The sequence below is a fragment of the Bemisia tabaci genome, chromosome 10 (assembly GCF_918797505.1).
Source record: "Bemisia tabaci chromosome 10, PGI_BMITA_v3".
Lineage (NCBI taxonomy): Eukaryota > Metazoa > Arthropoda > Insecta > Hemiptera > Aleyrodidae > Bemisia > Bemisia tabaci.
Window position 1 is genome coordinate 12,517,414 of NC_092802.1, and position 19,533 is coordinate 12,536,946.

At 35.0% G+C, this 19,533-nt stretch overlaps 1 protein-coding gene across 3 annotated transcripts in view; it reads right to left on the reverse strand.

Annotated features, from left to right (window-relative positions):
* Positions 1 to 1,345: 1,345 nt before the first annotated feature.
* Hr3 (nuclear hormone receptor 3 ROR-beta) overlaps positions 1,346 to 19,533 on the reverse strand; it is a 72,273-nt gene continuing 54,085 nt past the window's right edge. Inside the window, exons 5-11 of one of the 3 annotated variants that reach the window (XM_072305387.1) lie at positions 18,014 to 18,148; positions 13,626 to 13,765; positions 11,413 to 11,545; positions 10,401 to 10,625; positions 9,392 to 9,542; positions 8,338 to 8,460; positions 1,346 to 7,622 (exon numbers count right to left, since the gene is read on the reverse strand). In XM_072305387.1, the coding sequence (XP_072161488.1) occupies positions 8,355 to 8,460; positions 9,392 to 9,542; positions 10,401 to 10,625; positions 11,413 to 11,545; positions 13,626 to 13,765; positions 18,014 to 18,148 (890 nt within the window). In that variant the 3' untranslated portion in view covers positions 1,346 to 7,622; positions 8,338 to 8,354. Of the gene's footprint in view, positions 7,623 to 8,337; positions 8,461 to 9,391; positions 9,543 to 10,400; positions 10,626 to 11,412; positions 11,546 to 13,625; positions 13,766 to 17,929; positions 18,149 to 19,533 lie in introns of all 3 variants that reach the window. The other 2 variants (XM_072305386.1, XM_072305388.1) reach the window with 2 other exon arrangements.

Consider the following 19,533-nt stretch of genomic DNA (forward strand, 5'->3'; position numbering starts at 1 on the left):
ATTATTCAATCTTTTCACTTCATTTAAATCAGAAGGTAAGACATTGATGACTTGTCAACAGACTAATCTAAATTCTAAACTAGCATTAACATAAAAAACCGTTTATTTTCCAACTGTGTCCTGTGTTGCTAAACTTTTACCTTAATTTAACTTCATTTTAAATTCGCGCATTCTTGTTGCAGATGTTAAACTTTCTATTCGCGCAATCTTTGTGACTTTTTCGCGCAATCCTCGTATATTTTCTAAGACTTTTTGCGCAATCCTGGATTACCGAGCGAGATAACCATGCGCTCGAATTATAAAAGTGTTGAACTAAATGTCACTTTGTAAATCAGTGTTGTGTCACATGTTATGTCAGATTCCTCTTGATGTAAATTATTATCTCATTGAATGAAAAAAAGAAGAATTTAACTATTGCCAAACTAAACAAATGCAATAATATCCATGTTATTACTTACTTCAAGAGGAAACTACAAATAGTAGTGAGGGGCCGAAAGCGATCCTTCGCGCTGAAGGACCGCGGTGCGGCGGTCCTTCAGGGAAAAATGGAAAATCACTTCAGAGACTTTACCGCAAAGCAAAAAAGTAGGCGTATACTGACAAATGTGAGTTGCTTGAGGAATGGACACATTGCTATTAAAGTTTGTGCATTGAAAGGAGAGGCATCATAGTGCACGTAAAGGGCAGTTTTAGCTAGTTCGAAGTCAAGTTGCTGACAATGCCACAAATAACAGCTCATGTAAAGGAAACAACAAAATTTAACTGATGATGTTAGACCTAAGTTGGCAGTAGGTACTTTGTCAAGCGCTTCTCAGAGATATTTCAGTTTGATCTTGTGTAGGTAGTTTGAAGTATGATGGAACATAAGTAACGGTGCGAATAATTTTAAGGGGTTCATGGCCCAAGTGAGTATATACTATCGTTGATGAATATAATATGAGAATATTGTCCTCCAATTTGCACGGCACACTTCCACTATACCTTGTAAATTAGGCAGTAGGTGTTTTTTTCTTATCTGCCTGTAAAATTTTGTAATCCCGTATTTAACATGCTGAAGAATGGGTCAAAGTCTAAGGATTCTTATGAAAATGCCTCATCATTTTGAAACACTATCAATATCCACTCATAAGAGAGGTAACAGTAAAGTTGAAATCTGTAGAATCGTTTTAATAGCCAAAAAAAAGAGTCAGGTGTATGGTCTATGCAATCTCGTGCTCTTCATTTGCTTCAGATCTATAGTTCTTGTGCTGTTTTTTACTTTGTCATTCTGTTTGAAAAAACTTGTTGAGCTCTGACTGTAGGGACTGCTGGCATGAGTTGGTATGAAAAATGAACAACTAGGAAATGGCTATAGATAGACCAATTTATTAAAAAGCTAAAAGTACTTCACCATCTACAATTTTTCTTGACAAGTTTCAGAATTTTGGTTTCAAATTCAGTACAAATGGTTGAACACGCATAAAATTACTATTAGACACAGTTATTATGTTTAATGTGCTGAAATGTGAAAAATTTAGCTAGAGAGAACACATTAAACATGAGATAATTTTTGCCTCATGTTTCGATGACCGTAGTGTGTTTTATGATTGCTGAGAAAAGCAAATCATAAAATGATATCAAGCTAAGCCCATGCATTGAAAAAAAAATTCAATACTTTAAAAATACTGATAATGAGGTACCGATCTATTATGGAAAAACAATGACAAGACTGAAATATACTATGTGATTATGAGGTTTAAACACTTACTTGAGGATGTATAATATAGTTAATGGAAATTCTGAGGAGGAAATGATAAAAGGGGTTCTGAAGATATGACCTCGATTCAATAGCAACATTGTTTCAGCCAAAGCTAAATCATCAAATTACTAAACAAGAAAATACCGAGAGATCAGGATATATATCATCATAGGCTATAGTGATACAGAAATTTAGTTTTGCGTCAAGATATTTTTAAAGTATTTCATTTCTTCCCAGATTGGACTAAGTTGCGGTAAAAAACAATTCACTGTTTGAATTTTTGGGGAGAAGAGCTAGGTGCACGAAATAATATGATCGGAAATGGCTTGCTACCCTGAAGCATAAACTTATGATTAAGTACTAAGCAATAAGTTTTATCAAGGCTAAAATACCTAATTCTTTCGTCTTTACGGACTTGGTCTGATGGGCCACTGTACTTTTATGAAGTTTTGGAAAAAAATAATTTAGCTGTAAGTAATTTAACAGATGATATTCCACCTTTCCATTTATGATCTTGTTAAAAATTTTACTTATTGGTACCAATCTACTCCTGATTAGTGTTGGGGACAAAGAAAATTGAATGCTTCGGATTTGTTTTGCATTTATAATCCCACTTTTGATAAAGACTATGTTCTTTGAACTTGGAGCATATTTAAGCAATCTCTACATTACTATCATGCAAAAAGTGAGAGTATTATGCCAAGTTTACCACTGCCAGTTTAAAAAACATGATCCCAAGAAGATCGAACTTTACTGATAAGGCTCAAAAATTATCCTTCTTTAATGGTCCACCAGAATAGAATAAAGGTATTGATTATTATTAAAACGTTTTTTGCTGATTTGTTACTTTCTCAAGGAAATTTTATTCCGCGACAGAAAACGCGCATATTTTGGGAGTTTACCATCACCATTTATTGCCGAATTTTCCTCATTCTGGAACAGATTGAAATATTTGATTTTGCTTTGGTGTTTCTCACTATCACCAAGAAAATATAGTAGAGCTGCTGGTTTGAAATTACATCAAGCTGTATAGTTTTAAACGATTCTTTGCCCTCCTGCAATGTTGGAAAAACTAGACGTGGTGAATTTTCGAAATCATCGGTTACTCACTTGATTTAATTTCATGAATGACATAAATTGCAAGGAAACCAGCAAAAAACTTTCATTCATTACAAAATGTATTATCGACACCTGTCACTATGCTCTACTCCAGTTGCAAAAGGTAAACTTGCTTATTTTTAAACTGTAAAATTAAAAGAAAGAATAACGGGCAGTTAAATACCAACTTCATGTTATGAAAATAGGGAGAAGAAGACTGATCATTTATTTTTTTTAATTGTATACAATAATATATATACTGTAGATATATTTTTATATATGCTGTAACTTTTTACAAAAAGAACGATTTTTTTATGGAGTAGAGTTGCCGAATTGTCCAAGCTCTTCCCACCAATCCTTCAAAACCTAGCAGGAGAGGTGCTAGGGATTCGTTTTTTTTTCAAACGATAAAGAGATAAAATTTAAAATACATAACAGTAAAGGTTAATCAGGTACTGACTCTAGAGTTTTGTTGATTCCAGAAATATAGAGGAGTAAAAAAAAGTGAATTCATCCATCACTACATGAGACTCTGATACACTCTTGCACCGAACAAAAACAAAATGGAGATGGGTTTGTTCAGAAAATTGTATTTATCAACAAAATCCAAAAAAAAAACTTTTTTCTTTCTTTCCCGTTAACTGAGTACAAAGAGAAAAAAACAGAGCTTCAAATTTTAATTTGAAAAAAAAAGGAAAAAGAAAATTACAACACATTGGATTACAAAATAATCATTATCAAACGATTTGATCTAATAACAGAGGTTTTTAAACAAACAATATAAAATCATTAACATCATTTCAAATAATAAAAATATATATACAAATTTTTCTTTTTTTTATCTTTTTAAATTTTCGTTTTCTTTCATTAAAAAAAAGAAGAGAAAAAGAAGATTTGCATATGAATTAACAAACTATCGATTAATCTATTTTATAGTTAAAATTAAACAGTTTTTATCAAAGCTACATACATTCTGTATACTTATGAGAGAAAGAGACCGGTCACTTAAAAACTGGAAATATCTAAAGAATTGAAAACCACCAACAATTGCATTCAGACTTCCTCAAATTTAGTAAAGCAGTACATTTCCTTGTGATTCCGAACACATGTTACCCCTTTTATTTACAGATAAAATGCTTTTTTGAGCTTTCATTTCAAAAAGACTTTGGGTCTTGAGCTTAGCTGAAATTTCTTGCTAATAATAGCCAAAATAAATGACATGTGTGATTAAAGCTTTTTATGACCTTATCTTAGTTGAAACTAGAGTATTTAATTTAGGTAATGCAAAAAGGAAACCAAGAAAAAATTTTTAAATTCTTCCCGAGAAAAAAATATTTTTATCACTGAAATTGAATTGTTCAGGCCATTGCTACCCCAAAATTAAGTCACAGTCAAAACTTAATTAGATATTCACCAGCAGGTTGACTGATCACTGCACTATCCGATCAAAATTTCCTAGGTGTCTACTTTTCATTGGATTTCTTCTTTCTTAATCGGTGGCTGTCGACCCCTTTTGAAGCTATTGCAAAGAATCGAATAATGAGATATTCGCAGGGAGCACCCTGATAAACGATCCTTTTCTATAGGTTTAAAAGACAGATCAAACAATTCATCGCACAGCACACCACGCTTCTGGTGCGATGTGACCCTTCGTTCCCTAAGTAAGTCCATTCACACATTAAATTTTATATTCACATGAATCAGGTGCAAAGTTTAAATTTAGGCAGAATAAGAAAAGTTGGAAAAATTGAGGAAGTTCTAAATACAATCATGTTAAAATGATACTATGAAGCGTTGAAGATGGTGATCAAGTATTGCCAGCAATGTTGATGAAATGCACACAGTCATAATGCATATGTAGCATAATGTTTCTCAAATAATTTCCAATTTTGTTGAAGAATTTCCTTTGGGTCTTGTAGAATGAAACTATATTCTCAAATATAAGCTAACATATTTTTTTTATTATACAAATGTATGCATTTGAGTCACATCGATTAATCTGCATAGTATTGAGGAAAAATTTTGATTTTCTATTTCATCAAGGAGAAAAGGGAAGGTTGCTAACGATTTAAAGCAGCTTTTGGAGGTTGAAAATCTTTGGCTTAGTTTATGCTACTTACTATCCTGGGTTCCCTTATAATAATTTTCAATCGTATGCTTGGGGAAATTCGCGTAAGTAAAAGAGAAGAAAGAGCAGCTAAAATTTTCTGTTAAAACTGTGAAGGTAGTTTAATCTTACAGGCACTAGTGTTTCTAAGAGAGCTTAAAAAAATTTCTGAAGAATACACTCAATTCTACGTACTAAGAAAAAAATTCAGACAGTTTTGTTTTAAAAAAAAATTACACAAATGGAACTAATAAATACTCAGTCTCTCAGAAAAATTTGTGAAACATCAAGCGCCAAGAGTTTGCCTAAAAATAGAGGCAATTCTGATGTTACCGATTTATTTGCTCAGATTTGCAGTCTTGCCACTCACATCACTAAAAAACCACGATTCACTTGTTTGACGAAACTCATTTCCTCAAACAAGTTGTAATTAGTTGGATTTGTGGTTTGCTGGGCAGTGAGGAGCCTGAGAAAATTATGATGAAATGAAAATAAAACGCGCAAAAATTGTAAGCAAAGGATTTGAAAGGGAGGAAAAAACTTTTCATAATTTTCCACTGGAGGATTAGGGTTGAAACCAAAGTCATTCATTTAATTCTCTCTTACTCTTGAAAACTTGAATTTAAACGGTTGTTGCTGACAGTTCAGAAAGAAGTAATTTACTTGAAATAACGCCTTTTTTTTGTCTATTTTACTGGAAGAGAGTGAGTTGAAAGAAAATAAATACATGTTCAATCTTTATCTGAAAAATAAATTTTCCGTCACAAGAACTATGCTTACTCAGAAGCAATTTTTTGCGATAAAAACTAAATGCAGACTTTAATCTTTCCCAAGCTGAGAGATCTAGAACGGTACGTTCGATGATTCTTTTCAAAAAGAAACTCAGATTTGAAAACGTGATTTTTTTTTCCATAACTTAAAATACTTAACAGAGAAAATTAGCCTGTCAGAAGGATAGATCGATACAGGTAGAGATGATGTTATTAAAAGTTACAAATATGCAGACTTACTGGATTTCACTTTAAAAATGAAGATTTCCACCGAGATGGGAGAGAAAATTTGTAATTATACAATGTAAAGTTGTCAAATATTTACACATGAAAAAAAGTGAGATCAAGAAACACGGTTTCTAGAATAAGGAGATGAAGCTTGAAAATCTATTACCAAGGGGATGGTGATAGCATTCTCAGTTTAACAGGACAGCGGTGACGTCTGCTTTTAGCCCACCGCTTAAAACTCAAACGAAAAATAACTTGAAACTGACCTATCGAGATACAATTTTAATGTAAGGAAAGTAAACACTGACATTTTAATGACTATGGTGGATACATTCTATAAATGGCAGTGAACTTGAGGGAAAATGCATTGCAATTATAAGTTCTATTTTTATAAATTTTCAACCGTTTGACCTAAATAATACAGATTTGTGCACATTTACTTAGATTGCAAAATAACTTAAATTTGATGAGATGGACAAAATGGGATTCGCAATAATTTTCACAGCACAAACGATTAATGATATTTGCAGTGGTGAGTTACAAAAATGAAGAGAAAACTAGAGGATATCAGTAGGTACTAATTACTCTTTTACAGAGGGATTCACGATAATTGTGCCTCATCTCCTGCGCAAATGTCACTGATTTTCATGGATAAACAGAGTCGTTGAGTAATGAATGTATGAACAAGAATGAAACGTATCTTTTCAAAGAGGAAGAGCCAAAGTCTGAAAAATTTGCTGGGAGATTTAAACAAAGCAATTACACCATGAGGTTGAGAAAAATACTACCACATCGAGCAAGAGCTATAAGAGTCAGTTAATATGTTCCAGTTCCTCTGCTTACAAACCACTCTCTTCGGCAAAAAAAAACTTTTTCAGTTTTCTTAACTTAGGATTTGTTTGAAAATCCTTGCTTTGCAAATGATCTTATATTTTTTGAATATTATAGCTACTTGCATGAAAATTAACTGGAACACCATGATTAACTCGCGTCCTTTCTTTGGATGGCAGAGCTTTGAGAAATAAGATAAAAAGAGGGTCAAAAATATTAAACAACCAAACTTGTGAAAAGGGAGGGGGAAAGAACCATTATAGTGCATTAGCAAGGATTTAAAGTCAGACATTTCAAGGATATAGAACTGGTTTTAGAGATTTCAGACCTTGCCTTGGTATATCATAGAAACACAAGTTTTGCAAGAATACACAAAAAAGATTAATTCTTTTTTATGTCATAATGAGCTTGGTGTTTTTGGCCTTGTTTAATTTGTGGACCATTAAATTTCCGGCCTTTATCATCCTTCTTTTCTCTCTTCTTGTTTTACTTGCTTGTCTCTTCTTAGATTGTTTCTTTTTTCTTACATTCATTAAAACTTCTTTATTTAATTATCATTATAATATATTAATTATTAATATTTTCCTCTTAAATAAAATTTAATCAATAACAATAATCTACTAGAAAATCAAAATTAGTTAAACTACACTTTTTTACTTACTTCATTTCATAAATATTTATACTTGTAATAAATATTTTATACATGAAAATTAAGGTACCTACACAAAGGGAATAGGTACTGAAAACATGAATGCACTGTGAAAGTTTCGTAGCTTGCCAAACAAGTTTCTTGTAGAAACCAGCAGCTCCAGACATGTGCACCATAACGACGAGAAAACTACCTTCAATTCTGGAAAATACAAACATAAAACTGATGTAAAAATAAACGTAGAGAACAAATAAATTGATTGCTTATTGAAAGGAAAAAGCCTAAAAATTTAACTCAGAGCAGACCATACCTGGCTTGAAGTAGCCATAAATATTCTCTCAAAGCCAGGATTTTGAATTAAAAATGGATTTTTGGCTATTTGGAGTTTTGAGCAAGTAAAGAGCTGCAATTAATGATATTACAGTATGAAAATAGTTAGATTTTTTGCTGGCTAAAAGTAAATTATGTCCTTCCTTCCACAAAATAAATTATTTAGGAGCTGATAAGCTTTAAAATTCATTTTTATGTAGAAAGTAACCAAAGTTGCAAATCTGAAGTTTTCGGCTGAAAATCCACAATTGAGAGGAAAAATTAAGAAAAAGAAACTAATAAAAGTTTTAATTTGGTAAATCTGGGCCCTAAAATTGACATACTGGAATGCAGTTGTTTACATCCTCTATGGGCAGCACAACAATGAAGTAAATTACCTAATGCTTAGTCTTCAGAATATTGAACAGTGTCTTTTTTTGAAAATTCAAAATTTGATTTTTCAATCGTAAACGATAAAAAATCAGTTCCCTTAGACGTTTTTTGCCTTCCTTTAAGGTTCTACTTCCCTGTGCGTTGCAACAAATTTCATTCAACATTTTTATAAACGGCACCCTTCACATGAAATTGTTAAGAAAAAGTGACTTACTAGGAGGAAGAATGTACTCAGCTATCAACCGAGAACAACTCTTTATGCAGGGCAGGAAACTCGAGATGTGGCGCTGAGCGTTTGAATTTAGCTAACGCTTCCATATGGAGCATACTCAGTTCTCTGGAAAAAGAGAGAAGACAGAACATAGTACAGTCTTGAAATTTGAATCTTAGAATATTATACTTTTTGGGTAGCACTTCTGAGGGATTGAGAATTTCTTATTAAATAAAAATAGTTTAAACTACACAATTTTAGGAGATAACAACAAAATTTGAAAGTAGCCCGAATAAATAAACTAAAAAAACAAAAGAAAAATGGTTATCTAACCAGAGCTAAAAAACAACAAAACGTAAAGCTTTGGCTTGGTTACATTTAGATTTGATTATTCCCTCTTCCTGTGTTTTCTACTTTCAGGATCTATTTCATTTTTTCACCCACCTCAGCCATACTGCCATGCTAAGGGAAAACGTCGTATGAACATTCAAGAGTTGCCAAATTTCCTCCGATACAATGTTTATTTTTAAGAAAAGTTATGAACATTTATCTATGAAATTTTCAGATAAAGTATATTGAAGTGAGAACAAAATATCTGAAAAATTGGAAGAAAAGTATTCATAAGTTCACCAGGAAGTTCGTGTTCTATCAAAGGAAATTTGGCGACGCCTGAAGGTTCATACAGCGCTCTTTCTAAACACGGCAGTGTAGTGGTCAATTACTTCATGCCATTACTTACAATTCATGGCACTCTCAGCCTTGAAATTTCACTCATCTGTCGTTTTTGAGCGGTTTCCTTCCTCTCCTGATGAATTAAAACAATTAGTTGACTTATTGTTCAGAGAAAAAAATCTGCATGGCACGGATAAAATTTCAAATCTTTCTTGTTACTGTTTGTTTGAATATAAATAGCAGAGGCTCCAAGTGGTGAAAAAGTAGGCTCCATATTTGGAGCGGATACTCTCATTAGTTTTTCAGAATAGATAATTGCTTGAAAATTTATAAAATTGAGTTTAATTGTTTGGATTTCAAAATTAAGTGAAAGTGAGGTCCGTACCTTAAACTGGGGACTTTGGCGAGCAGGGCATCGTAAACAGTAACATCCCCTTTGATGGGTCCATGGTTTCTGTCGAGCTCCAGTCTTAAAGCTTTCGATACAGCTTGACCCAGCCTACTGATTTCAGCTAACCCTTTCAGTCCTGGCCGATCTATATTAAAAGAAAGAAAAAAAAATGAACATAATTAAAAATCTCAGTCAACAAATAAAAGCTAGGTATCAAATAAATACCAACATCAATCAGGGTTGAAATTATTAAAATCCGATTTGTATTGCATTATTAAGTTTTCAATCTTTAAGTACAACACGTAAGAACAAAATGAGCACTTTAAAGTACCTACTCAAGGAAGAGACCTTCAAAACTCATTTTATTCAATTTTTTTGCATTTTCTTATTATTTGAATTCTGCTGGGATGAATGATGTATTCGTTTATTTGTTTGATGCTTCAGAAGTATTTTTAATAAATCGAAGTAGTTTGGTCATCAACTTATACTCTGTCTTACTTATCATTATCTGTCCATAATGAAAAAGTTACTGTTTAAGAGTTTCCAGATCTTGGAACAAGTGTAACTTCAGTTATATTGCTGCTAGAAAGCTATTATTATTTAAAAAAATACTCAGAATTTTAATACGCCACAACTTGTAGTATTGGTTTGTTTGTACATGTATTAAGTGATTTTGTAGAAATGACAAAATTCTAAATGCACCTGGGAAAATATCGAGGCATGTTAAAAAAAGTCATTAAAAAAATTATCCTCCTTACTTAAAAATAATACTAAAAGTTGTAGAGGTATTATAACTGATCATTTAAAAAAAAAAAAAAAAAAAAAAAAAAAAAAAAAAAAAAATCTGTAAGCTAGACGAACAATAATTGTTTTATCAGAAAAACCCCTAGGTTTTGCAAACTAGATCAAGTTCTGGGGGGGGGGGGGGAGGGGTTAAAATGTTCCATAAACTTTAGCATTTTAAAAGAAAGTTGATATTCATGAACCAGAACTCAATACTAACCGTGTGATAGTAAAACGACCGCAGAATACAGGGCAAGTTCTGTCTCTGTTAGCTTTAATTCGGCAATACTTCGTGCTACTTCAAATGCTAAATTAACTAGTTTCATTTCTAGAGTGTCCTGTGTGTAGAAAGCATCCTGCGGTAGAAGAGTGTCCGCATACAGCACACAGTTTTGCGATAGATCATAATACCGCGACATCCTTATCACAGCCAACTCAAAACTTCCTGTATTTACAAAAAAATTTAAAAACAATTAAGAACTGAACAAAAATATGAAAGCTTCTGAAATTTTATCCGTCAGGTGCCAAGTATGATGCAATACAATAGTACTTTTATGCCTTTTTTTCTTAAAGATTATAGGTACTTATGCACTTTTTTACAGCTGCAAAGCAATTTTTGGACCTCACTCCATAGCACATCAAATAATAATATCAAATGTATATCAATGATATAAAAATGGAAATAAAAAAATTCAGAGCCGAGCTTTTAAAGGAACTCAAAGAGAAACAACACCGAAGCTCAAATCCTTCAGGTTTTTATAAGACAAATTTTGATTCAATATTTTTCGTTTTTAACTGTCGTTATTTAGCAATTTTTTGGTCTTAGGTGTCTGCTAAAAATAAACTGATACTTTAAAGGGCTGTATGATTAGCTGCTTTGGATAAAGAATTACAGCACCAGTTCGTATCCTCTTCAATTGGCCTACACACCCTGTCAAAACAGTCCAATTGGGGCCCATGAGATTCCTGGCTAAGGGAACTCTTATGGTTCTTATGCGAACCTGGGCAAATTACCAATGGCTTTACAAGGAAACAGGTGAAATATTCCCATGAGACAGTTTTGATAGGGTCATAGATATTTTCAGTCAAGAATTATTTGCACTCAAATTTTTCTTGTTATACATCTATTTGTAGACACTATTCGAGCGTTGGCGCCCTTAGCATTGAGACACAAGCCATTATCCTCATGGAAAAATTGTGTCTTTTGCATCTGTTGAGATTGAAATACCAACCTGCTTTGAGCAGAACGATTTGATCGTCTTGAGACAGCTTCATAAACCCGGGAACCATTTTGGCAAATTCTATAATTTGTTGTATAACAGTTGTTAACTTTTGAGCACATTCAAGCCATAGCTCTTCGTGAGACTGTGAACAAAAAAATATTGAACATTAATCGATAAAGAAGATCTCTCAGGTAAATTACAAGACGGATACTCTGGTACAAATTGGCGATAAGAGCTGCGTTTCAAAATACCATAGGAATTCTTATAGCCGGCTAAAGAAGGCTTACAGCAAATCATATAGCTGGCTGTAGAATACGGAGAAAATCATACGACCGGGCTATACGAAGCGATAAAAAATTATGCAGCCAAGATATAGTTCCTATCACCGGGCTTGAAACTTTATCGCCTGGCTGTTGCTTTTCGCCATCGATTATAAAAGGCTATAAGAAATTGTGTAGAAATTCGTGTGCTTTGGAAATCATTAAGTTTGATACGGAACCACCTTAATATTTATAAAACACACACTATATTTTTCTTTAATACATATTTTTTTTCATCAATTAAAATGAGAATAATCCATACAGGATGTGCAAACATTTCAAAATCATGAGTTGAATAACGCTGACTCCGCCAGATTAAATATTAGAGCCAAACACAAAGCGGAGCGGCGACGCACTGGCGCCTACAAACCTAACAGGGATACTTCACGCATTGCGCAACGCGTGAAGTATCCCTGTTAGGTTTGTAGGCGCAAATGCGCGTTTTGCGCTGGCTGCCCGCCTGCCGCGCCGCAGCGTGCCCCGGCGCTTGAAGCAACTATTTCACACCAGAGGTATTGCACAGTATCATACGAAACTGAAGGCGCTCTAATATATTAGTAATGGCAGGCATCCATCAAAAGTACGGAGCTTTCCTCGTAAAATAAATCAAGATACTACGGCCCAAAAAGAGAACAGTATTCCAAAAACTCACTAAGTCCTAGCATCCGTAATTAGTAACGCTTAGCATACACTTTATCGCCTGGCTGTTGCTTAATCGTCATCGGCTATAAAAGGCTCTAAGAAATTGTGTAGCCGGCTATAGAAGCTATTGGAAATCTTACAGCCGGCTGTAGGTCTATGGTATTTTGGAACACAGATTCTACTGCCAATTTTTACCAGGGTAGGCTGAGATCTCTACAGACTCTTAATATTTTAACAACTTAATTTGGAAACTTTGAAGCAGGATCTTAATGAGTACTCAGTGCATACTGAGTTTATCTGTATACCTACATACAATAAGGGATAAGATAAGATAGCGATATTAACCCACGAAAAAAAAGTTAATAGTTGCGTATTTTGAGGTTCCATTCAAACGTGCATCGCTTAGAAGCCAAGATGGCGGCGGAAAATATCCCTCTGGCGGCCACAATTTCGATCGAGTGTTGCCTCTGACACAATTGTACCACATTTTGCAATTGGGAACTACAATTTCTGGCTCAGTTTAGAAAAAACGTATGTACCTCCAGTTTCCTTCGGCACATAGGTGTTTTTTCAGATGAGCCGGGGATCATAGTACCTAACTGCAAAATGATTTCCAATTAATATGCACAATAATAATTACGCCAATCACGTTAATTGATACGTGCAACCAATCATTGAGAACGACTGCACAATTGTTGCCAGATGGTGCTGAAAAATCACCAATTTTCTCAATTTAAATCCATGTAATACATCAAAATTGTATCGCAAAATCTAGCAACCTTGGGCTCCACGGCTCACGGATCGCGGTGGAGGAAACGCAGAATCAGGATAAAGAAGGATATTTTTTGACGCCATCTTGGCCTACTCGGCCTTGCGAGTAAAAATGAGAGCTAAAAATTCGCAACTTCGAACTTTTTTTTCGTGGCTCATAATCATTCAAAAAATCTGGGAGAATGATTCTGTAAACTTCAAACCCTCTACTTTTCAAGAATTACTGAGCAAAATTAAAAATTACTGAGCAAGCTCGTTGCTAGGAAATTAAAATTTAATTAAATTTAATACAACGACATCAAAAAACGACTTCAGCTCTTAAGTATTTAACAACTTTTTTTGCGAGAGGTCAGAAGAAAAACAATAGGAGCTTTAATCGCATTTCAGCCAGAAAAATTGTTTTGTGTTGGCGTTGGGCTATTTACCATACGCAAAAAAAAAAAAAAAAAAAAAAAAAAAAAAGACGAGAAATAAATAATCTATACATACCAATCCTTTATAGTAAATAAGCTTTGATATATCCTGCTGCTTGCGGAACATGTCATGAATGTGTTCTAAAGTGTACAAACACGTTCGTGCATGCGCATCGGCTATAGTCTTACTTAGGAGTTCTGAGATCTGTGCTGGGTCTGAAAGAAAAGGGAAAAAAATTAAAAATGCTGAAGGAGTGTTTGGAATATTAAAAACTAAAACAGTTTAATTATCAACTTTCGACATGAGGTTCTTAGCCAAAGAGAAATTTAAAAAAAAAAAAAAAAAAAAAAAAAAAAAAAAAAAAAAAAAAACCAGTGATACAGACCAGAAATTAATATTTGATTCGTGTTCCAGATGTCATGAAGAGAGGTGATTTTTTTCTTTTTAAAGTTCTTGTCAATAGCCATTTTAGCAAAAATATGCGGTATATTTCCCTAAGTTTATGATTAGTGCTTGTAACTGGATTGGTGCAATGGAACTTTAAAAATACTGCGATTGAGTTACCCTGGTTACAAAGGCAGTTAGTTAATCAAAGCTTTGACAGTCATACCCTGAACAATTGAAAAATACCCTTTCTGACATTGAAGCAATCCATATTCTGGCGTGAACCGAATACAATACTCGGATACATTGCTGAATGCATCTGCGTCCGGTGGCGTGGCGTGTTTTGCGATATATCGATTGATCTGCCATTGAAACCTATGTTAAAGGATCGATTATAATAACAGGGTGTTCACAGCGAACACCTTAATAATCGATTCTTTATCGCGGATTCAAATGGGGATATATCGATAATCGATCAGTCACGCCACGCCACTGTCTGTGTCATGTGTTATTTACACAAAATGAAGGAAAGCAAAAATGTGCAAATAAGTTATAAGGGAATGATAAGCACTGAAACTCTAAAACTGTCTGTCAACATAGGAAAAAATTGAGTTCCATCTCTTCAGCCTCGCAAAAAAATCTCCTTCTTGGATGGAAACTCAGTGCTGATACTGTCTACGGTCAAAATTGGGTGGAGCTTGACTCAAAAAACGATGTAGCACAAAAGTATCATCATTTCTGCGACTGATTAAATAAATTCTACGTATTTCTGCGATCCCATATCATTGATTGAATATCATGATGTTCAAAAAATAATGTAACCTATAGTAAAGTATTAAAAAATATAGTAATAAACATAGTAAGAATACAGTATATAATATTATTAGGTAAATTATTAACCTATAACTTTCCTCCACTCTATTTGGTAAAATTTTGGGAAACCTCTTACAGGAATTTCGAGCTCTCCGTCATGTTCATAGGTTGCGATTTTCTCAACGTTTGTTCCACTCCACTTTGCTTTAAAAGATAGAATTGAATGCTCTCGTACGCATTGCTGCTCAACTTAAATGGGCACTTTTCGCAACTTTTGCGAGTTTTCCGATTTTCACTACCATACCTCCTTGGCAACTTGAAGGTCTTTATGACCTTAGGCAAAATCAATAGGGGAAAATTCCCGTATGATTTAAAAACTGTACTTTTTCCTGTAACTTTTTTTTTAAAAAAAAACATACACACATCGTGCACTGGGAATTTCGAAGCAGACATCATCGTAAAGTACATTTTCGTACATTGAAATTTTAAGGTAGTGCACTGCCGCTGAGAACTAAGGCAAATATTTATAAGTGCTGGAAAATGAGCAGACTTCATTTACTAGTTGTTCAATAGCAATAGCTCCTGGTGTGCGTGATCGGTTTAAAGCCATGGTACTTTAAAGACTAAAGCAAGTTGATCGGAATAAATAACATAAGAAACACTATAGGACGCTACCCTCATTTAGCCGCAATTGTAAGTCATAAAATATCATGCAAATATTTATGTGAATACATTAAAATTTGGCTCCACGTTTTTGTGTCTTTCATTGTTGATTGCGCTTTCAATAAATTATGAGGCGATCTTCTCATCTACTGACTATGGTAAACTATGAGGGACGAAAAAGGGGGAGAAAAAACTATCCAGGAATTTGCAGAAAAAGTCTGATTCTTTTTTTCCCATTTCGGGTACAGCCATCACTACAGTTATTCTTTTTTGACTATCTACCTGCTTTACACTTTAACCTTAGATGTAATATGAAACAAAATCAGGGGGACAGAGTTAGGAATAAAACTTATCTTGCCACAAAAAGAGGAATGACTCTTGTGGTTATTAGCAAAATTTATCTAACTCAAGAGAGACCCCCAAAAAAGCTCTAAAGTTCTTCGGGCGGAAAATAGTTTGGGAGAAATTTTATAGATAAATCATATTGTGATGTACTTCGTGTTTTAAAAATTACTGTACATATCTTTAAGAGGGCTGTTGAAAAACTGTTGAGTTTTATCTACTACCAACCTCTCAGCAAACTCAGCAGATTCAGGGCACATTTCAGTGTGGGGTTATATATTTAGAGGTCTGTTTTTACCACCAAAATTTTTTTAGATGACTGATTGTTAGGTTTGCTATTTATGATTAGAACCTTAAGAAGGCGTCAGGCTTAAAATCCAGTATCTTTAGTGAAAAAATTTTCAGCTGAATGTACGTATGGAGAATGAATTAATAATCCTCCGTCACAAATGTAATTTAAAACCGACTCTATTCCAATGGCAGCTACAAAATGATTATCGGGCAGGCAGAATCTACTTATATTACACATGAATGTTGCATTACAGCACAACGTATTTTAGAGGCAATTTTCAAAAGGTTCACGGAAAAAAATCTTTGAAATTGTTGGTTTGTTATATGGAGTAATAAAGTCGTATGGAGAATTTAGATTTTCAAATGAGACAACAAAATGACGTTCTTATACTTTAAGAACAAGCATGATAAATCTGAATTGAAGTTGGCACTAGTATAGAGCTCGAAACATCTGCATCGATCGAGAAGCCTTAAGTAGATAAAATTATAAAACTCATCAAGTATCGAATGGCAAAACATTACAGGATGAACTCTGCACTGTAAAATCATAATGCAGTGTATGGACTGCAGGTATCTGGCAAGATCTCTTTCTTCGGCTTTTGCTAATTGTAAAATTTCACGGCCACACTGAGTCAATCCAGTTAAGAATAAGCTGAAAGTAGATAGTTGAGTCCTATTGCAAAATATTTGAAAAAATAATTAGTTCATGTTTTTTGTTTCTAAGGCTGCTCATTGATGCTCGCCAACTCAGCTGTGTCTCATTCTCTGGAATTTGCCTCTAAAACAGGTTACTATGAATGAATCTAGTTTGACTTCAGGGGAGCGTTCATAAATTACGCAACGCACTATTCCGGCATTTGTGACTCCCCCTCCCTTATGTAACGCTTCGTAACGCAACGCCGGACGTTTCCTTCTAACGTTACCTAATACTCGTACTTGACGGAACCATCCCTTTTAAGATACCAATAACTGTGGGAAAAGGGTTGAATATAAATGTGGATATAAATTGAAGTATTTTAAATGATAGTGTGCAAAATAGCGTCAAAGAAATGAGGATGATACAATTTAGATTTTGTATTTTTCGGGTATAGAGAGGGTGCGTAATGCTGGCGTTGACCTTCTCTCCCTCTCTTGTAACGCAGCCCCCTCCCCCTGCAGCGTTGCGTAATTTATTAACGCTTCCTAGGGTTGAGTACTAGAGTACCTATTTAGGGAGAGTACGGATATGCCAAAATATGGAGCTCTTAGGGCTCAAAAGGGCAGCAACTTTCCAGCACAAAAAATCCAATCTATCGGATTCCAACACCAGACCAAGATGGCCAAGAATGTTGAGCGTTCTTCCGGAAAAATGAGTAAACGTACGCAAAATTTATGTTAAATACGTGCTTTGGTTGGCTGAGCCCTAAAAGCTCCGTGACCTAACCTCAAAATTACCGACATATCCGTGCTCTCTCAATGTAGGTACTCTACCCTCAAGCGCCAGATACACCTGCTTGCTGCACGCGCGTCTAGACGCGAAAAGTAGGATCCGATCCTACTTTGAGCTAAGGCCTGAATACACGCTCAAATTTCCATCCAAATGGTGACTGGTGCAAACCATCTACCATCAAATTTTGCGGCCTGCAAAAATTTGACCGCCATTTTTGTCAACATTTTGGTCGGAAATTGACGGAAATTTTAGTGTGTATCCAGGCCACTAGTTACGGGCGGCGAGTTGCGACCTGATTGGCCACGGACATGGCGAACACGGCGGAGACCTACTCGCCGCTCAAGACGCGCGTCTAGCTCGCAGGTGTACCTGGCACTCGAGGTAGGCAGAAATTCAAAATTGATACAAAAAGAAAAAGTAAAGGAAAAGAAACGGTACGAAAAAGCTACATGCTTACTAGGTATGCTAATATCGTCTAGTTGTTTGGAAGTGGTGCTGTCTACGTAAGTGCTCACGAGGGGGGAAGAAGTATCTTCCGTACTTTGATCGTTTTCGATTTTAACCGCGACGGCCCGGAGTTGCTGCGTGTGCTGAGCTTGCTGCGACGCTTGCTGCTGCCCCGGAGACGGGGATATGCACTTGGCCCCACCACCACTCACACCAATCGCTCCACCACCTTCGCAATAGCATGCACCAATCACCGTTTAGAATCATAGTACAGTTTACACTTTTCCATCAGGTTATGTACAATCTCAGCACAAAGGCCATTAGGAGTCTCAGGAGTCTTCCGAAGAGAGAAAAAAAGCAGAAATCTGAAGTGCGGGCCGAGTGTCACCCCACACTTTATACTATCGTGCGCAGAAAGAACGCCGTATGAACCATCGGGCGTTGCCAAATTTCCTTCGACAAATCACGAAGTTTCAGGAAAATCTGGGGATATTTTTCCTCCAATTTTTCACACACTGGGAAAAAAAACACATTGGATCTAGAGTCCGGACTCTTGAAAACATTGACAAGAAAAAATACTCTTGATTCAATCGGATATTTGCTTGAATCAAAAAGAAATCCGCTTAAATTAAGAGGCTTGGTTCTTGATTTAAGCTAGATTCTGATTGAATCAAGAGTACTTTTTCTTGTCGATGTTTTTAAGAGTCTGGACTCTAGATCCAATGTGTTTTTTTTCCAGTGCAGGATTTCGCTCATAGTTTGAAGTAAAAAGTCTGAAAATTGCGATGAAAAATAATCATAAACCTCAAAAATAGGCATTTTATCGTAGGAAATTTGGCAACTCTTGAATGTTCGTGCTGCGTCCTTCTTTAGCACGGCAGAAATTACGAGCCGTCTCTGATTGGCTGATCCGCATTTTTCAGCGAAAATGTCTCGAAAACGAGGAAAAATTTACAAGTCGCGGAGAGTTCAGAAATCGATTCTCAAGATTTTTCTGAAGAGATTTATGCGTAATACATGACACTTTTTTCTCCAAAAAAACCGAACAGTTCGACCTGGGAGTTTCATTTCCGTCAACTTGAAATATGACACTTGGTGTCACGAATAAAACAAAATTTCAGGTCGTGCTGTTTAGTGAGTCCGAAAAAAGTGTCATGAACCCATAGTACCCATAGTACCCATGAATCTCTGCAGTAAATCTGGAAAGTCGATTTTTGAAATCTTTGACAGGTAAATCTGTCCCTTTATCTGAGACATTTTCACTAAAAAATGAACCCCGTGTTATTTTCCATAAGGGCCCCAGAAAGTGAGCATCAGACGCATCAGCCAATCAGAGACGACTCGTAAACGTATGTGCCACTCTACTCGCAATCCAAATTGCTCCTCTTGTTTTCTCTTTGGAGGCTTAGTAGTCGTTCCTTAAACAGCTCTTCTCTTTGGGGCTTCCTAACATTATATACATTCAACATTAAGATACATGTTAGAAAAACATTATCATTGGAAGTTATTATCTTTTTGGGTAGCTCAAGTTGCTCATTCATTTTGGCAACTCAAATTATGTTTAGATTAAAAACTGATTGAATATTTCAGTGGACTCCTATTGTGATTGTGCAG